This window comes from Tenrec ecaudatus, chromosome 16 (assembly GCF_050624435.1).
Source record: "Tenrec ecaudatus isolate mTenEca1 chromosome 16, mTenEca1.hap1, whole genome shotgun sequence".
Lineage (NCBI taxonomy): Eukaryota > Metazoa > Chordata > Mammalia > Afrosoricida > Tenrecidae > Tenrec > Tenrec ecaudatus.
Window position 1 is genome coordinate 16,105,474 of NC_134545.1, and position 18,924 is coordinate 16,124,397.

An 18,924-nucleotide genomic window follows, 5' to 3' on the forward strand; every position below is an offset into this window, starting at 1 on the left:
CCTCCCCTCTACCCAGGGCCTTCTAATGTGATCACTTTCAGAGTAGCTGGGCACCATCTACTTCTTCTGGTCTCATGGTCAATGGAGGCTGAAGCTCACGTGGCCTATTAGTCCCTGGAGCTAATTATTTCCAAGAATTTTTTATTTTCTTCTTTGCCATGGACAGGGAGAGACCAACAGGTGCATCTTAGATGGCTACTCATAAGCTTCCGAGCCCTGAGTCACTACTCTTCCAAAGCAGGACACAGACCTTTGTGCATGGACTGTGTTACACCAACCGACCTTGGTGTTTGCCCAGACAGTGATCCCGAGTCCTTGTGCTTGTGTTTGATTTCCATGCAAGCCGCTAGGTGTTGTCTGGAAGCACAGCAGATATGAGGCATCTGTCTGCATGGATAGTCCTGGGGGCTTGATTCAGTTCTGAATTGGGGGTTAAGCAAAATAGAAACTGGAAGCCTGGTTTGTTGCTGCTGATTCCCAACCGAGCACATTTCCAGGGAAATAGGCACGAGTGGGGATGTGAGTTGTCAGCACTTTGCTGACCATGCTTGAGAGAGTTCTCTATCCAGGAGGTGGAGAAGGGCTGTTAAACACAGCATGCTCTTTTCCAGGCGCCTGTTACGATACCGTGAACAACATGTTGTGGACATGCTCCAATGACTATATCGATCAGTGGTGTAATCCTGGGAACCAAGCCTTCCATTACGTCTGCCAGAGACTGGGAGTCAGTCACATCATCACTGAGCCCAAAGGTGAGCTACACTCAACAGTCTTGAAGGACGAGGTTTCCCTCCGAGACAGGAGCAGGTACCGCAGCGTTCTTGAGTGGTACTGTGGGCAAGTTACAAAATCTGCAGAATTCCCCTCTTAAACTTTGAAAGCCACAATACGCTGTTATCTACAATCCTAAAAGCTTGGTTTATAAATAACTGGAACTTTTGAGAGGGTAGATAGATAGACTCCCCCCGCCCCCATAACTTCGTATTGTGAATTAGGTAGGGGCAGACTCTTTTATTTTTAAAGAAAATGGAGTCATTCCTCCTGACCTTGTCAGAAGTTTGTTGCAAAAATGGTTTCATCATTTGCACTTAGAGTGGGATTGTATACTGTTGCGATGTTTTTACGTTGATAATGGCCGATTTGCACACAAAATTTAAATTGTATTGAGTTATCATCGAGGGTCCTTTGTATTTTAAATGTTGCTATTAGGACATGTCCACGGCCATCAGTCCGATCCTGACTCATGTTGAGCCTATGCAGGATTTCCGAGGCTGTCAGTCTTTGCAAAAGCATGTGGCTGTGGCTGTCCTCTGTGGGGCAGCTGGGGGGTTTGAACCGCTGACCTTTCAGTTAGCAGTCCAGCGCTTACCTGAGAGCACCTGGACGTAGGGATGCGCTGAGTCGAATCCACTAGGTGGCAGTGAGTGTTTGAGTTCTATTCAGTCTTAAGTTAGGAGCATGGAACTCCTGGCTTGCAAATAAGACAGGCGTCAAAGAGAAATCTCCAGGGAAGCGGGGCAACATTTTGAAGGGGAGGAAAACCAGAACACACCCTGCCAGCATGCAGCCCTCAGAGCAGCGCTAACAATAGTGCACGTTAGAAGACGCCTAGCAGGCCAAGCAGCGGCCCACTGTGTATGGACTGTGAAAGGCAGACGTACTGAAATCCCAGAGGCACCGCTCCGCAGCGCGCGCTCCGTGGGGCAGGGGCCGGGTGTCTCCAGCTGCAGTGGCAGGGACTGGAGCCCCGGCCCTCTGTCCCCGTGCCTGGGCACCTTTTGTGAGTCCGAGGTCTGTTCCTTAGGGAGCCCCTGCAGAGATGCCTGCCCTCACCGACTTTCCTTTTCCTCTTGTAGAAGAGGCCATAACCACAAACGAGGTCATAAACCAGTCTTTGCACCATGTTGGTGCGATGTGCATACACCAACTCAATCTTCTGGCTACCAACCCCAATCTTCCAATCACAAGTGTCTTGGGCAAGCAGCATCCGATCGAAGCACACCATCTTAGCAGTATTTGCGACATCATGGAGAAGGCCATGGTCAACGGAGATACCTGTATTATACGCTGTGTTCTTGTGGTCTTTCAGGTAAACACGGCTTTGCGACAAGTAAGATCGTAGAGACAGAGACACACACCCTTGGCTTTATCCAGTGAATTCCTTTCTTCCGGAAGGAAACGTCACAGCATTTGCTTCGTGTCTCGCCATGTGCTAGTCCATCATTAGAGTTCTCTTCATAGTCCTCGCATGGCAGTCAATGGTCTGTCGCCATATAGAGCTCATTGCCATGACTACGCATGTGAAATATTTACTGTAATTATTGCCCGATAGATGTGATTATGATGAAAAAATCCGCCCCCCCTCCGGGTACTTATTCATAAGAACACTTCTCAAGACTTCCTTCCTAAAGGTCACTTCACGCACAGGCGAGACAGCATCTTCAGGCAGATGACCCTTGTGTTTTGTAGGTGGTGTTCAAGTTTTTCTTCAGCCCCCAAACGGAAAGGAATCGGGACATCATTCGACGGTCAGGGTTGCTTCTCTGGCAGTTGCTAATGGCACCCAAAGATCAAATTTGCCTTGAGATCCAGAAGGAAGTCTGCCTTGCCATCAGGTAAGCGGCAAACGATGGCAGTTGTGTTCTGCCAAGCTCTGCTCGGATATGTGCGGGAATCCTCCATGCAAGCTGTGCAGCGCAGCTGATGCTTAGCCTCCTGGCGCGGAGGGCCTGGGCACGGAGACCATTTTATGTCCAAGCAAGCGCGTTTCTCACTTGGGAGAGAGTGTGGGGCAGTGGGATCCGCAGGCTGGGGCCCTAGTCTTTGCTCTGTCACTTCTTAGCTGTGACCTCTGTGTCTCATCTGTCAAGTGGGCACAAAATAATGCCTATTCGGGGGGGTTTTAAGGAATCCTGGTGGCTGTATATTGGGCTGCTATCCACAAGGCCAGCAGTTCGAAACTGCTAGCCGATCCTTGGGAGAATGATGGGCTTTATACCCCCCATAGAGTTACATTTTCAGGGGGAAGTTCTGCCCTGCCTTGGCGGTGAGTTTGGTCTTGGTTTTCGTGGGTTTGAGTAAGATAGGCCAGATGCAAACTAAGTACTTGAGCCTTTCTTGTGTTCCCGCTCCTTGGACTCTCAAGTTCATTGCCAGGGCTGTGTCTGTGGCAGCACATTGTCACTTAGCAATAAAAAAAAAACAAAACCCAAACACGGGAAAGTTGAGCATTAGACAGGCTCCTCTTCAGAAACCTTTCTGGCGCAGTCTGCACGTACGGCTGGCTGGGCTGTGCCGGCCTCTCGCAGCTCGCTCGCCCGTTCTCGCCACCCAGCTGTGCCGCCAGCCTCAGACGGCAGTGCACATGGTAGGGATGCATTTGTTGGTGTCACAACCATGGTTGTCGGTCCCAGGGCTTTTCCATCCCAAAACATACCCCAAAGTTGTATATGCCCAAGCTGACATCGTCAGCCCAAAGAGCAACTGTACATATTTCGGATTCCGCTTTTCAAGAACACGTGTCCTAAAAGCTGTTTTCCTTCCTGTCACTTCAGCTCCGGTTTAAATATCTTATACCCCGGGGAGATGGAAATCAATAACTTACTGAAGCTGGTCCTAACAGAAGGTGAGAAGGACCTAGCATTCTTCCTACATGCAGTGTGTGTGTGCGTGAACAGGGTTGAACTCTTGACTACCAGCCCGAAGGTTGGCAGTTCAGTTCACCCTGGGGCCCTCCAAGGTAAGGTTCAGCAATCTCTCTCTGGAAGGGCACAGCCCTCGGGGTCCTGGAGACCAGTCCTGTCCTGCACACGTGGAGTCGCCGTGACAGCTCGCTATGGACTAATAACCACCAGGCTGTTCAGATGACAGGTCCTTGTCCTCAGCTGTGTTCATCAGCATTGTTTCAGTGTGTCTGCATTCTGTCAGCACCTCAACCGTACTGAGAGCAGAAACCATGTTTGCTTTGTCTTCAGGCTTCAGCAGCCTCTTTCTATCCCAGCTGAAGGCACAAGGGGGTTAAAATATTCTGTTCTCTTTTCAAACATTCCATTTTCCACCAACTTTTCGAAGCCCTCACGGAGATGTTTAATCAAAAATGATAATGCCATCTTGCTGATTTATCATCCAGTTCTCCACAACCCCCCATACACCCATTGAAACCCAACTGTTTAAATTAAAAAACAAACACCATCCTGCATATATAAGTGGCATTAATATAAGTGATTAGAGATCACACTTTAAGCTCTAGCAGGAGGGTCGGTGCACTTACATCAAGAGATGCTGGCTTCGCTGTGTGATCCAAGGATTGCAGCTAATATAGTCCAAATCGAAAGGAGGGAATGGCGTCAGAGCTTAAGTTTTGAACACGTGTGCAGAAGGCTATGGCTGAGACCACAAGCCCAGCATCCGTTTGCAGGGCCCATGCGTGGACTAAGCCACCAGTGCATTCCCCTCGGTAATAGCTGATGGATGTTAATAGCTTTATAAAGTCGATCATGGCAGACTCGTTAGGTCAAAATGTAACCTCGTATCATTGGATTGCCCATTTTAAAGCGATTTCAGTCAAAAAAGAAAAGAGTGAAGGGGAAATACAAAAGCCCCTCAGACCAAGGATCAGGCATGTGTGCAGCCTTGCCTGCACCCAGAATGCACTGGGAAGATGGTCGTTACAGACGCAGTTGGGTTAAAAGTGAGCGCCTCATCGTTTGAGCTCCCTTAGGATCCATTGAAATTTGTTCTAGTTTTTAATATGCTCTGCTTTCTTTTCAGTTGAGGTTTAACTTTGTTATTCTTAAGTTGTTTTTCTTATTTGTTTCTTAATGTTTTCTGTATATGACATCTAGGCTAGGCAAGACTACAGCACAGTAACTGGGTGAATGTTTCCTTTGGTGGTAGGCAGCGGAGGGGGGTATTTGGAGCTATTAGTGATGAAGATGTTCTCAAAGCTCATTCTGGTGACGATTGTACAGGTCTTCTTGATGTGCTTGAGCCATTGTACAATAAGTGAATTACACGCCAATAAAGCAGTGGAAAAGAGAGAGAGATGCAGGATCACTTGCGATGTGTGCCTGGTGCTCCCAGACAGACCCTGTTGACCTCCTGCTTGTTTAGAAACTTAACGATAGTGTCCGCTCTCTCCATGCAGTGGGCATGGTGGTTTATGGCTCTTTGTTCTCCGCTGTCAGGAGAGAGGAACAGTGGTCTCGCCCAGCTCCGGGACGTGATCCTCACCAACTTGGCGGAACAGCTGCAGAACAACCGGTTTGGCAGCGATGAAGATGACCATTACAGGTGACCGAGTTAACCATCTTCGCCCCAGCCTGTGTTTCAGTGTTCTTTTAAGTATTGACTGTACACGTAATTGTGCTCGTTCAAATTTAGTCTCCTGTCATATTCAGCACGATGATCAGTGTGTTCATACCATGCATGAGTTCAGAGATCATAAATGCCACCATTAACCTAAGAAGTGATAACTGACCACTTCATTTTTTTTTGTTGTTGTTTTTGTTTTTTGGTTTTTGGGGTTTTTTTTTTGGTGACTCTGGCGGGACCTGACCACTTCATTTTTAATCCATTAAGCAATCGGGCGTGGGGGAAAGGTGGGAGGAATGGATGGAGCGTATCTGGGAAATCTTGGAGAAGGCTTCCATCCAAACTGCTGCAGTATTGAGAGTGGGAATCCTTGGACGAGGTGGTTGGGCACCAACTTGTTTCCATGTGGTTGACTTCCATAGTATACCTTCCTGTTAGCAGCGTCATAAGTAAGGGGGGTTGCTTGCAGCGCCAATTAAGTTTCTATCTTTTGATTGGTCATTTAGTACCAGTTATGTACTATTTGCCCGCTCACTGATATGCCATCACCATTTTATTGTTACATTTTTCCCGACTTTTAAAGACTAAATGACGAGCTTTTACACTACATTCTGAAGATCGTCGTTCGAGAATCCTGCATCTTAATCACCAAGTGCCAAACGGTCTCTAAAGACGGCTTTCAGAGGCTTCTCTCCACTGTGCCTGTAAGTAACACGATGCATTTCAAGAGAGCGAAATTACACCACGCTCCCTCGCTTGTACACACGACGCTCCAGGGCAGACTTCGGGTCATTTAGGAAAGCCGGCGCTAGAAATGTAGCAGGGGCCGGGGGGGGGGGGGGGGGGAGTGGGGGTGCAGGGAGGAGGGGGACCTGCACTTGAATCACCTTCTCTGAAAACCATTTCCCTGTACGGATGTTGCATGATCCCATCAAGTGTTGGACGCAGTCTGAGTCTTTTCGTTTTAATTTATTTAGCAGAGGTTTTTTCCCTCTCTCCTTATTGATTTTTAATTTAGCACTGTTTCGCAAGCCAGTGGGGCTTCACAGAGATTGCTAGGAACAAGAAGGTTTCGTTAAGGGTTTGGGTAGTTTCCTTCCTAATGGAGAAGCTGGTGAGGGGAAACTGCACTATTAAGAGACAAAAATTCCAGTCAGTAAAAATAGAAACATAAACAAATCCCAGTAATCCTGACTGACTAGTGAGGATTGTCCAGCCACCGCGGGGATTGTCTCCGGTGCTAACGTCAAGTGATGTCTTGGGAGCCATGTGGCAATCAGTCACTTAAGAAACTAACCTGGTCTGTCTTCTGCACTTTCTCTTTTTTGTTTCCCTTGTTGAAATCCTTTGAAACCCCGAGGATGACATGACCCTCCTTGCAGTCGGGTCTAGGTCATTTAAATGCCCTTGTTTGTATTGAAGGCTGCCTCCGCCTGCCTGCGCTACCTGATGGCAGTCCAGAACCACCTTCTCAGTAACACTGTTTTGCTTAAACCCGATGAGAGCGATGACAGTGACAACTCCTTGCAGGGCGAGACATTGAAGGTACAGGTAAACACCGAGCTTTCTTTGAACGATGCTTTCTACCCAGTGCGTACAGTCCCGAGTACCCGGCTCTGTGTGTGTGTGTGTGTGTGTGTGTGTGTGTGTGTGTGCGCGCGCGCGTGTGTGCGTGCACGTGCGCGTGTGTGTTCCGATATCAGATTTCACCGTGTGCCTTCCGCTGTGAGAGGCAGTATTAGGTCACCCGCCCCAGAGACGTTTATGTTCCTGCACAGTAGTCGCCATGCCTGTGACACCCTCACAATGCGCATCCTTGTGCCAGTTGTGCTGTGTCCTGGTTTATTTTCATGTTCGTTTAAGAACTACAACATCAGTGATGCCACATACACCTGAACGTGCACATGTGTGTCTGTGTAGGTAGAGACGCACACATGCACAGTGACATGTTCGTTTGAGAAGCCTTTGCTGTTCTGGACGGTCAGTTGTATTCTCTCACTTCAAGTTCATTGAAAAAGATGACGGCTTTGTCAGTTTCTCTGTTAGTGATTTAATTTCTCAGCTGAAAGCTCCTTTCGTTTATTTTTTAAATTAGCTTCTTTGTAAACGCAATAATTTATTCCCAGGCCAGAGCTTGCTTGCTTTATTTTTTAAATAGCAGCGGTGGTTATAATTTCCACAGATGCCCAGGAGTGTTATTTGCACGGTTCTTTAGATTTGCGTCTTTGTGGGAGAGCTCAAGAAAGCGCTTGGAGGTCCATTCTTCGTTACAGTGGCTTACGGCGACTTGAACACATGGAGCCGGGAGGGGAGAAGGGAGCTCTGGTTCAAAAGAACAGGCCACTGCAGTTTCCGCGTTCTCACTGTGCTATCCAGGAGTCCACTGCAGTTGCCGTGCCTGCTAGCGTGTGTGCATTCCTGATCATCAGTTCGTGTGGTCTAGTCCAGCTGATCCACTTTGTAAATGAGCAGAACTGTGTGCCTCCTTCATTTAAATGGCTGATACTCTTTGTTTGACTTCTCTTGCCCTAGTTTGCTAATCAGTAAAAAGGGACAGTAGCATCTACCTTATCAGGTTGCCGGGAGAATTAGAGACGAGGTATGTAAAATCCCCGGCACTGCACTGATACTTGGGACAGAAGCCAAAGCCAAGAGCTGAGACTCCTGCCGCGACTTCTCGCAGGACTCCGCTTGGTCGAGGAAGCTCAGCGTTCCTTTCCCATAAGGACCAAACAGCAACACCAGCCCCCAAAGAACCAGACCACTCCACCAGTGAAAAGGAAGAGGCTAAATCAAACAGGCTCCTCCCTGAGCCGGGAGAGGAAGAGGCCAGGTTCTTAGGAAAGGCAGAATAGGTTTGGCTGTCTAGTATTTCGGGGAGAAATCAGAAGCGCGCAGAGTGGGGGTTGGGTTGCGTGTTTTAAAAAACAGCAAACAAGTGGGAACTCCCTATTTGTAGGATCACCGTTCATTTCTTAGCACATGCTTTCACAGCTGCATGCCCACACATCCTCTAGTCGTGCACTGTGCTGGTTCAGAGCCTTCAACTGCTTACCCCTGGAACGGACGAGACTTCTCCACCGGGGCCTGTCTTCTGATGTGGTGGATAAGAGGCATTCAGAGAGAAGGGCACTTGTACTGTTGCAGAATGTTGTGTTTTTGTCTCGTTTTTTCCACCACCTGTTCATGCGCCTTTTACTGTTCTGTTTTTCTCTTTAGCGAACCTCATCCCACCCAAGGCAGTCCTCCACCTGGGCAGTTCCTGGGCTGGCCGCCAGGGGCTCTCCTGTGCTGGAGGGGATGGGCGGAGGCGACTCTCCCCCAGGGACTCAGTGCTCCCTGTGAAACAGGCAGAGTAGCCTCCCAAAGCAAATTGACACCTGACACCGAGCAGAGTTGACTGCTTTGAGCCCATCCTGGCCCCCTCACCGCTTAATTTGGAAACACATCACTAAAGACACCATTGCACGTTTTCCTTGTGAGTGCGTGCCCCTCAACCTGGCTTTCAGAACCGCTAACACTGTGGTATTTTCTGCCTAGGAGCTAAAGACCAGTATTTTGGCTCTGGCCACCCAGATCCTGACCGGCTGTGACGAAGTGCTGGAAATGCTGCAGCAGGTCACCACCGCCCTCATCAACAGCGACATCGCCGACTGCGAACAGAGGTGAGGGGAGCGTTGACCCTGCCCCACCTACCCTGCAGGAAGCGAGACTTTGCTGACAAATGCCAGCTCTCTTGGGGTGCGGGGCATGACATCCAACGCTCACTTAGTATGAGGTGTGCTTTTTGTGAGAAGGGGCGGAGAGATGGCAAGTGTCACTGTACCAAGTGCAGAAGGCCCCCGGAGTGGTGCTTTTAGGTTGGGCCCCGAGCCCTGGCCTGGGGGGTCACAAGAGGACAGACAGCCTTGTCTCTGACATTCGGAAGGTCTGCTGTCACGGTTCCCAAATGAACTTTTTCCTAAAGTGTCCGGCTCGGACCCCCGGGCACTCTGCTTTCTCGTGGTGAGAGTTTCAGGAAGGAAACGTGGCTGAGTGGTAGATCTCCAATGGTGGCAGGGACGAGGGCGCTGGCAGGGGATCTTGGGAGTCTTCTGTACTTGTCTTTCACCAAAGGCAAGAGTAGCCTCTGCCAAGAGCAGACTTCAGCCCTCCCCATTCATGTTTCTGCTACGGTTCCTTTGAAAGATGCATCACAGACTGGTTTGTCTGTGTGTCTGGGTGATTGCAGTGTTAGGGATGCTCATGCAAAAGCTGTCTTTCAGTGTTTTTGCCGCACTAACCTTGTGCCTAGAATTGGCCCACTCCTAGCGCGTGGGGACTGAGAACAGTATAAGCCAGACAGGTGTGGTAAGGACCAGTAGAGGGGAGCATAGGTGGACTAATGGAAGTGTGCAGCAACCTGCGTGGAAGTACTGAGAAGGTTGGTCTGATGTGGGAAGTGTAGCCCGTGTCACCTGACAATCATACTAACATTCAAGGGGAGCCTAATAGGCTGTGTTTCCCCGGAAACTAAAGGGGAGCCTACCACGTGGGTCCGCTCTGGCCGTGGTGCAGCTCTGTTGTGGGGAGACGTGTAGTCGGGGTGAGAACCTGGGTGACGGGAGGTTTCTTCAGGTGCAACAGCAGTAACCTAGTGGCTACCGAGTCAACCTAACTCCAGGAGACCCCTGTCCCCCTTTCCCAGCCCACGGCCCCCCTAATTCCTGTGGCAGAGGATGCAGGTATTAAGAGTGTGGTTTTCAAGGCGGAATGTTTAACCGGCCTGTCTCTATCTCCCATATCAAACTCACTGTCTCTAAGCCAGAAGCGAGGTTCACTGCTCTGGCAGACCTCACAGTGTCAGGGCAGCTCGCTGCCCTAAAGCCTAGGAGGAAGCCTTGCAGGGCGTTCCCACCCAGAGTAGCGGTTTCCATATTAGGAGCCACAACTAAAGTGCCTCCAGGGTGTTAGGAAACACCGCCCGGGGGAATGTTGCTGGCAAGTCGCAGGTGAACTCCTCCAGCAGGTGCCCAGTGGCTTCCTCTTCCTCAGTGGTGGAAGTAGGGTGGTTTGGGGACTAGATTGTTGGAGGTTTAAGTGCTTAGCTAGTTCAAGGAGATTCCGTCTAAGAGAATTTGTCACAACAGAAAAGTGGGTGAAGGGAGACGTCGGACAGGGCAAGATAGGACAAAATAATAATTTATAAATTATCAAGGGCTCATGAGGGACGGGGAGCGGGGAGGGAGGGGGAAAATGAAGAGCTGATGCAAGGGGCTTAAATGGAGAGCAAATGTTTTGAGAATGATGAGGGCAAAGAATGTACAAATGTGCTTTACACAAGTGATGTATGTATGGATTGTGATAAGAGTTGCATGAGCCCCCAAATAAAACGATTAAAAAATAAAATAAATAAACCAGAAAAAAAGAATGAAAAAAGAGAGAGAATTTGTCAGGTAAAGACGACTCTAGTTGTTTTTTTAACATGCCTAGAAATTGCTTAGACTGTGTTGGCTTGATTTTTCGTCCTTCCTCTTTCGGTAGGTTAAAAGGCTTGGAGCAAGTGACTAAGGCCACTATGCTGGGCCACCTTCTCCCAGTGCTGCTGACCTCCCTGATGCATCCGAACTTGCAGACTCTGACCATGGCCGATGCCCTAATGCCGCAGCTAGTGCAGCTGGTCCTCTATACCAGTCAGGTACGGCCAGCCCCTGCTCGGAGCCGCTCGCTGTCCGCCAAGGGAGAGCCGACACCCGTACCTTGCTGAAACCAAGGGCTGGTGGAAGAAATCTATCACCGCATCAGCGATAGTTTCGGGAGAGCAATTTTGCTCGTGCGACTAAATGCCACGTTGCCATCGTCTGCCTCTTAGCTCTGCTTGGGAAGGCTGACGTGTGACGTGTCACTCTGCATTGCTGCCAGCTAGTGGTAGCAGCACACAGAGGTGAAGGGCTCCGTTCAGCCCACCCGAGGGCTCTGAGTGGCCGAGCAGAGGGTACAAAGATGGTTTCAGTGGCCCAGGTGAGGGTGATTGCTGTACATGACGTGACGGCGGTTTCGTGTTTCAGACGGCTCTGCTGCTCAAAACCCAGTCTCCGGTCTCTGCTGACGTGGGCTGCCCCCCGTGTGGAGCATCTGACCAGAAGGGCAGGCTGTTCCCCGAGGAAAGGTGATGGAGAACCCTCGTCTTGCTCTTTCCGTCTCTCACTGTGCTGGCTTAGCCAACTAGGAAAAGGAAGGAATTCAAAGAGCCAGATTTCACCGAGACTTGAGGAATGGCTTTGTCGATTTGTGGAAACTGGTCAACAACATTGCCCCACAGAGCTAGGAGATTAGTTCAGCATTGACCAGAAATTCTCAAATATCAGTGGTGGGATATGAAATGTTAGGATTTTCAGAAACAGTTGGACCGTTTTTCAAAATGTTTGTGATCCAACCCTTCTATTGCTAGGCATTTTCCCAAGAGGGCTTGAACATGAATATTCACGTTAGTTGTAAAAATCCCAAACCCTAAACAACTCCATACCGGAAATAATCCAAATAGTCATTAATAGGTGACTGGGAAAGAAACTGTTGTGTTCTATCCACACAAAGGACTCCTAACTCAGCAGTAAGAAATGAATGAATTATTAATTGGTGTGTTCAACCAACACGGATGATCTTAAAGTTCTTGTGCTGAATCATAGAAACCGGAGTCAATAGCCAAAATGTAGAGACAATCCAAGTATCCATCAGCAGATGAATGGATAAATGGAATGTGTGCATTCTTAAAATGGAATCGGGCCATAAAGGGAAATCATGTGACAATCTCTTTGCTGTGACGGGAAAAAGACGAGGCTTTCTATTCCCATCCAGTGTGGCAGTCTCGGAAACCCACAGGGGCGGCTCTCCCCTGTCCGACAGGGTCACTGTGAGCTAGATTCAGCACGATGGCAGTGAGTGAGTGATGCTACACCATGACTGGACCTTGAAAACACTTCACGAGGTGGAATAAGTTGGACGTAAAAGGACCAGCACTGTATGCTTCCGCTTATACGGAAGATCTAGAAGAGGAAATGCTGAATGCTGACCAGTGATTGCAGGGGGGAAGAGGGAGGGAGAAATTCGAAGACACTCAGCTTCTGTTTGGAGCGACAAAAATCGATTTTAGGAACTGGCACTGATGGTTTCCCCCAACATAGTGAACGTGACTAATGTCGCTGACTCGCGTGCGCCAGGCGGGGTGAAATGGCGAGTCGCTAGTGATGGACGGTTTAGCACAAGGACACAGAGAAGCAGCAGCTAGATCCCTCCCACTGCCCGGCACAACAGTAGATAGTATATATTTCCCTGTATGTCAAACTCACCTCTGTGGCAGCAAGCAGACGCGCGAGTACCTGTGGGGGAGGCTTCACAGACATGAGTGACCACCACTTACCAAGTTGCTTTCAGTGCGTGTCACTTCTAACACTGTCAATATGATCTGTTTAAATAGTGGCGAGGAGGGAAGGAAGGGCAGTCCCGGGTTTCTTTCGAGCGGCAATCCTCAGGTGAACTTTTCACTGTGAGGAACAGCTGTGGTCTGGTCCAACATGCTTAGCTGCAGCCACGCGCTTTGTTGTTGTTTTTTTAACTGATTTTCTAGATTTTGAATTAGTTGGAGGGGGTTTACATTGCAGATCACATCGACTCTGCATTCAGCCATTGAGACCACTCATACCCCTTGCCCCATGTATTCTGTCCCACTCCCCTACCCCCACTCCCACCCCCAGAGTCTCTTCTCCCTAATGGACCCCACCCTCCCTTTCCCCATCTGCCTTCAGTCCCCTGCCTTATCCTCCCACCCTTCCCACTCCCTTGGAAGCCTCCAGAGTCTGTTCCCATTGGGATACAAAGCCTTTGTCTCGGTTCTTATATTTTTAGCAGTGGTCTAATAATACTCTATTTGTCTTTGGTGACAGACTAAATTCACTCACCGTAATGTTTTCCGGGTCTACTGTGTCATGCGGTGCTCAGTGGTTTCATCTGTTGGTTTTTCAGTGAGGCACAGGGTTCCCGTGTGTGTGTGTGTGTGTGTGTGTGTGTGTGTGTGTGTGTGTGTGTGTCACACTGTCTTGATCCAGTCATCTACTGGGGTGCACGCCCATGTTCATCACAGCACCGTTCACAGTAGCAGGAGGTTGGAAGCCGCTCGAGAGCCCATGTCCGTCCGTTGATGTCCGGGCTCTCACTTCTGTTTCAGCACAGGTATTGCCGGGTCGCATGGACTCTGTAACCCCTTGTCTTAGGTAGCACCGTAGCATCGTCCGCAGTGGTTGGGCAGCCACGTGTTCTCACTGAGCTCTTACGGCGGGGCGATGGCGGTATTCTCCGCCTTCTTCATGCTCCGCCCTTTCAGACAGTGACCCCCCAACCGTCACATTATTTTCGTTGCTACTTCACAACTGTCATTTTGCTACTGTGGTGAATCATCATGTAAATGTCTGACAGGATGTATTTTCATTGTTACAAACTGAACATCGTTAAAGCATCGTGATTCATCACAAAAACAACATGTAATTCTATATTGTGAACTATTTATTTCTAAAGACATTATGTCTTGAGGCAGGGGTAGCACGGTAGCAGTCCTACTGTAACAACAGTAAATAGCATTGCTACATGTTGCGACAGCAGGCGTCAAAAACCAACATCCATGTGAAGGTTGAGAGAGCTGCTTTCTCTCCAGACCAGCCTATCTGCATGTGGGCGGACCCGCCTGGCAGCGGATAGAGGAGCAGTGTCTCGGTTCCTTAAGACCAACAGGAGTAGGTGTTTTCTGATGGTCTTAGGCAACCCCTGTAAAAGGGTCATTCGACCCCCAAAGGGGTCTTGACTCACAGCTTGAGAACCACAGGGCCAGTGCAACTGAGGGAGTGAAGCATGCTGCTTGCTTGTTTGTCACTTGTGACCTGTAATGGAAAGGAGGAGCTGGATGTTTGCCTTTAGTTTGGTTACGTTGACGTGGCTGCAGTGGCGCCCCTGCAGGGAAAGATGGGCGCGCCCACGCATGAAGAGTGTCACCAACGGCCGTGGTCAGGTTGTGTTGACGTGACTGCATGGGAACCCGGACCTCCGGGTAGACCTCACTGAAAACACCACAGAGTCTTATTTTTAAGAGCACTGTCATGGTCACATGCGACTAGCCTCTCCCTTTGGGACGGTGCAGTGGTGGAGCCTTCTCAGTGACAGAAAAAAATGCATAGCTATGCTTAGTCTGTAGGGGTTTGTCCTCCACTGCCTGGACAGTGAAGGCCTCCAGAGTCCGCTGACAGGAGGTGAGAGTGGACCTTTGAAATCATTGTCCTACAGGAAGAATCCCACTGACCATGCTTGCTGCCACGCAGCCTCTTGGAGGGCCCCACGGGCCTGGCAGAGAGCAGGAGAGGAAGGTTCTGAGGGCAGCCATCCTGTGGGACTGGACAGGAGCCAGGCTTCAAGGTCCAGTGCAGTATCTTTGTTCTGATTAGCTCTAAGTGAGTACTGGTAGATCCTGTTGTGTATCAACTGGAATCCCCCCTCTTCTGGCCTCACCCCCCAAAAAAACAAACAAACAACTCCTTTCCACAGAGTCCATTCTGACTCACAGTGACCAGATAGGACAGCGTGGAACTGACACTGTGGGTTTCTGGAGCTGGAACTCTTGATGGGAGTAGAAAGCCTGTTTTGCTCCCGTGGAGCTGGCTGGTGGTTTCAAACTGCTACCCTTGTGGTCAGCAGCCCAACCTGTAACCATTCCGCCACCAGGACTCCTCCCCCCTCCGCCCCACCTCCCGCTCCCCGAAGAAAGAGGAAAGCCTGTAAATAGTGTCTAACAGCAGATGGGAAAAGACAAGCACAAACTCTCGAGGAGAGGGATTTGAAAGCGTTTCTGATTGCCTGGCATTGGCCCGCCACCACGTTTTGATGGCGTGCTGTGGGAAAGTCAGGAGCAATTCCTTACCCTGTGATATATGCTCGCGTGGATCCACTCTGTTTGGGCCTGCCTCACGGCGCCCAGCTAAGTCACTCTGTCGCCCTCCGGTTTCAGAATGCTGGAAGAGAAAGAAGAGCCAGGCTTTCTCACGGGCTTAAAGATTCCCGCCCCATGGGCTGCTGGGAAGACGGTGGAGACGGTGCACCCTGTCCGAGACAACTACAAATTTAAAGAAACGGTCCACATCCCCGGGGCTCGCTGCCTGTACCTTAGATTTGACGGCAGATGCTCGTCACAGTACGACTATGACAAAGTAAGCGAGCACCGGCGCACCCGCGGGTCCCCGCTCGCCAGCACGGGTTTCTGAACTGCTTCTTTGTTTTGCTTTGCTTCCGGGCCCCTGTTCTTGACTCACTTCCATCTGCAGATGCCACTGCGGAGAACTCCCTCCGAGGATAACCATGCCTTGATGGGCCCGGAGGGAGGGCGTGCAGAACCAGCAGTCTGTAAGAAAGACACTTTGAGAGGAGACGGTTCTGAAATTCTCAAAAAAAAGAAAGAAAAGAAAACCCAAAACAACCTAGCTCTGAATCACAGGAAAGTTCCTTTGTGTTGCATCTTGCCTTCCCCCTGGGGCCCTGTCAGGGTTGGCCATCCGTTCTTGCAGAAAGACGGTTGGGGAGGTTTCCCGGAGGAGGTGGCCATGCAGAGGGGTAGTGCTGTGCCCGCTTGTGCTCTTGGGCTCCCTCAGCCTTCTGGTCCTGCCACTCCTGGGAAAGAGCACCTTCCAACCTGGGGACGTTGCAGTTTTACGTAAAAGGACATGTTACAGGGTGGAAGTATTTCTTCAAGTGCTTTTAGTTCTAATTCTTGCTGATTATCTATGATTTCTCATCATGGGGCCTTATGAGGAGAGGCTAAAGAAAGCGGGTTAGGTAACTTGGGATGGAAAACTGGAGGGTTATTTAATAGCCCCTGGATGATGGAGGATTATTTCATGCAGATTCTTAGCTCTCGGGCATATCTTTCCTCCAGAGCTATGTAAGGTCCAATGGCCCCAGGTCCCTTCAGGGGAGATGGTTAGGTTAAAAATCAAGATCTTCCTAATTGTACATAATAAGAAGCTACAAGATTCTCTTCTCCATAATACTTTAGGATAGGGGAGATTCCTACATGTCTGGGCGTGTGTAAAACTTGCCCCCCAAACTTACCATAGATGAAGGCAAAGAATAGGGAAGATGGCCTTAGGTGGGCTTTCAAACCACCTGTCTCCTGCCATCGGTCCACCCCCTTCCAATTCTCTTATCTCCTTCCATGTCACTGGAGGAAAGGATGACCTCAAGTGGACGTGGAGAGAGCTGTGAGTGTTGGCGGTGTCATTCTGTCGCGCTTGTCGACAGTTACCTTTACCCTCTGATCTCCACTAGCCTCCACCTGCAGGAGACATTCGTGTTAAGTCATGAAGCACAGAGAGGGTTACCGTGTGGATAAAATAATAGTGAATTCTCCAGGGGCCCCAGCTGGCATCAGCAAAAAATCCCAAAGGGTAAGAAATCCCACACTAAGGAGTATCCAGGCTAAAATGTCCATGTTCAGATCCCAGCTTAGCTCTTCCCCCATCAGGAGAAGTCAGGGTGCACCCTAGCTGCCAGGATCTGGTCTTAACGGAAGCCCAGGGCCTGCTGTCTCTTCCGGAAGTATTTGGATGCCAAATGGTCTGGGACTGTTTTTCCTGCACGTTAGAAAGCCAACCATTGCTTACAAACGAGCAGCCCACATTGAAAAAGAGTCTTGATACGTGACAGTGGACGTGAGAAGTAGCAGCCCCCTGTCTGGCCCAAAGGGGCGGCGATTTCTTTGTGTGCCATTAAGTACCGTGCAAAGACTACCTGGCTTCTTTTGGATCTGTTGCCTTTTTTTCTTTTCTTTTTTAATTAAAAGATCATTTTATTGGGGGTTCTTACAACTCTCAATACAATCCATACATCAATTGTATCGGGCGTATTTGTTCCCTTTGTTTGTTTTTATTTTGTTCTCCTTTGCTATTTAGTTGTTAGTTCATGGTGCTGGGAGATAGCTTTTCATCTGTGTCTGCTCACTCACCGTATTAATTTTGAGGACATCCGGGATGAGCAGTATCTGTGATGAATATTCTGTGCATTAATCAAGTGAAAATAGCTATTTCCTAATAGACGAACGCTGAGTACAGTTACTTGAAGAGATTCCCTCAAGTCAATGAAGTTGTAGTCTCTCTGCGTACATGTTATATTGTGTATATTTTAATGCTTATTATGCTACGGCTGCCCTGTAAATGCCAGGGACTGATTGCATCCCAGCCGGAATCAATTATGTCTTTAAAACAAAAAGGAAGAGCTATTAAGTTATAATACCTGGTTACAAATGTCTGTTTTGTTGTTGTTGTTGTGTAAGAAAACCACAGCTTCCTTGCAGCCGTTTTATTTGTAGCTGTTGTTTTGTTTTCTTTTACAGTCTAACGGTCTATTTTCTGTTTTGAAGTTGGTGATACACGCGGGGCCCAACACAAACAGTAGGAAGGTTGCTGAGTACGGCGGCAACACACTGGGATATGGCAGCCGTAGTGTCTTAGGAACCGGCTGGCCGAAGGACTTGGTGAAGGTATGGTGTCTGCTCACAGTCATTTCCTAGAAAGGACAAGAGTACTTCCCCATCAGGGGGCACAGTGTGCCAGGGAGGTTTTTGTTGAGGTGGGACCTCGAAGCCCACGGCTTACCTTCTAAAGGACCCTCCTTCCCCTGGTAGGGCAACAGAGCCAGACGCTTCCTCCCTGCCCATGGACAGGTCTGCGGGTTTCGGCCCCTTTCGTCTAGTCTAGACTGCCTGATGGCCGGGAGCCTTGAAATCCCAGGGCCATGGTTGTTTCTTAAGGGTGAAGTCATCCCAAAGGACTCTGGGCCTGGGAGCAGTTGGGAAATGGATGGAATTTGAGCCATGCTTCATGACAGAGGCCCCTGGCACTGCTCCAGCTTGGCCTGGAGAACGAATGGGAACTGAAGTGCCCATCAGCCTCCGAGAACTACTCCAGAGGGTGTCCTCTGAACCTTGATTTTATATATTCTTGGGCCTCTTACACTGCCTGCAGGGGAGTAGCCAAATCCCGGCCAGCCCGACTCTCCATCGCGTGCCGGGTCCCTGCACTCATGGGGTTGGTGATGCAGCCAGCACTTGGTCAGTGCTCGTCAAGGGACTGGCTATTTGCCGGCACTGTTGACCCCGGAGAGGTGAGAACTAGAGCGAGGAGGCAGGAGGCATGGCAGTCAGAGCGGGGTTTACTGGCACGTATGAGCAAAACCCAACAAAAAACGCACCACCACGGAGTCGATTCCGACGCGGCGCCACTTTACAGCACCTTAGCCAAACTGCCCCTGACGAGAGTAGAGGCCTCATCTTCCTCCTGAGATTAGCAGTCCCGTGTGTCACCCACGCTGCCCCCCGGGGGCGCCTTGGGCACGAGGTGTGGTGACGCCACTTCACTCCCACTATTGAGCGCCCGTAGCCCTCGTGCCCAAGGCACCCCTGGTCAGGAGAGACACCCCAAAGGTTGGTGTCGACTCGGGGTGGAACCTGGATTTCCCCAGAGGCTGCGGGAAGGAGGGGAAGGTTGCTGCAGTCCTTTTGCAAGTGAATCACTGAACGTCATTGCTTTCTTAAAGCTTGCCTCG

At 49.8% G+C, this 18,924-nt stretch overlaps 1 protein-coding gene across 5 annotated transcripts in view; it reads left to right on the top strand.

Moving 5' to 3' along the window:
* The window catches only part of HECTD4 (HECT domain E3 ubiquitin protein ligase 4), a 181,802-nt gene that overhangs the window by 97,272 nt on the left and 65,606 nt on the right, over window positions 1-18,924 (top strand). For 2 of the 5 annotated variants that reach the window (XM_075534534.1, XM_075534535.1), the window contains exons 11-22: window positions 612-752; window positions 1,857-2,089; window positions 2,470-2,615; window positions 3,555-3,625; window positions 5,187-5,292; window positions 5,897-6,017; window positions 6,736-6,864; window positions 8,854-8,978; window positions 10,837-10,990; window positions 11,361-11,461; window positions 15,338-15,536; window positions 17,714-17,860. In XM_075534534.1, coding sequence (XP_075390649.1) covers window positions 612-752; window positions 1,857-2,089; window positions 2,470-2,615; window positions 3,555-3,625; window positions 5,187-5,292; window positions 5,897-6,017; window positions 6,736-6,864; window positions 8,854-8,978; window positions 10,837-10,990; window positions 11,361-11,461; window positions 15,338-15,536; window positions 17,714-17,860 — 1,673 coding nt within the window. The remainder of the gene's footprint in view (window positions 1-611; window positions 753-1,856; window positions 2,090-2,469; window positions 2,616-3,554; window positions 3,626-5,186; window positions 5,293-5,896; window positions 6,018-6,735; window positions 6,865-8,853; window positions 8,979-10,836; window positions 10,991-11,360; window positions 11,462-15,337; window positions 15,537-17,713; window positions 17,861-18,924) is intronic. The other 3 variants (XM_075534536.1, XM_075534537.1, XM_075534538.1) reach the window with 3 other exon arrangements.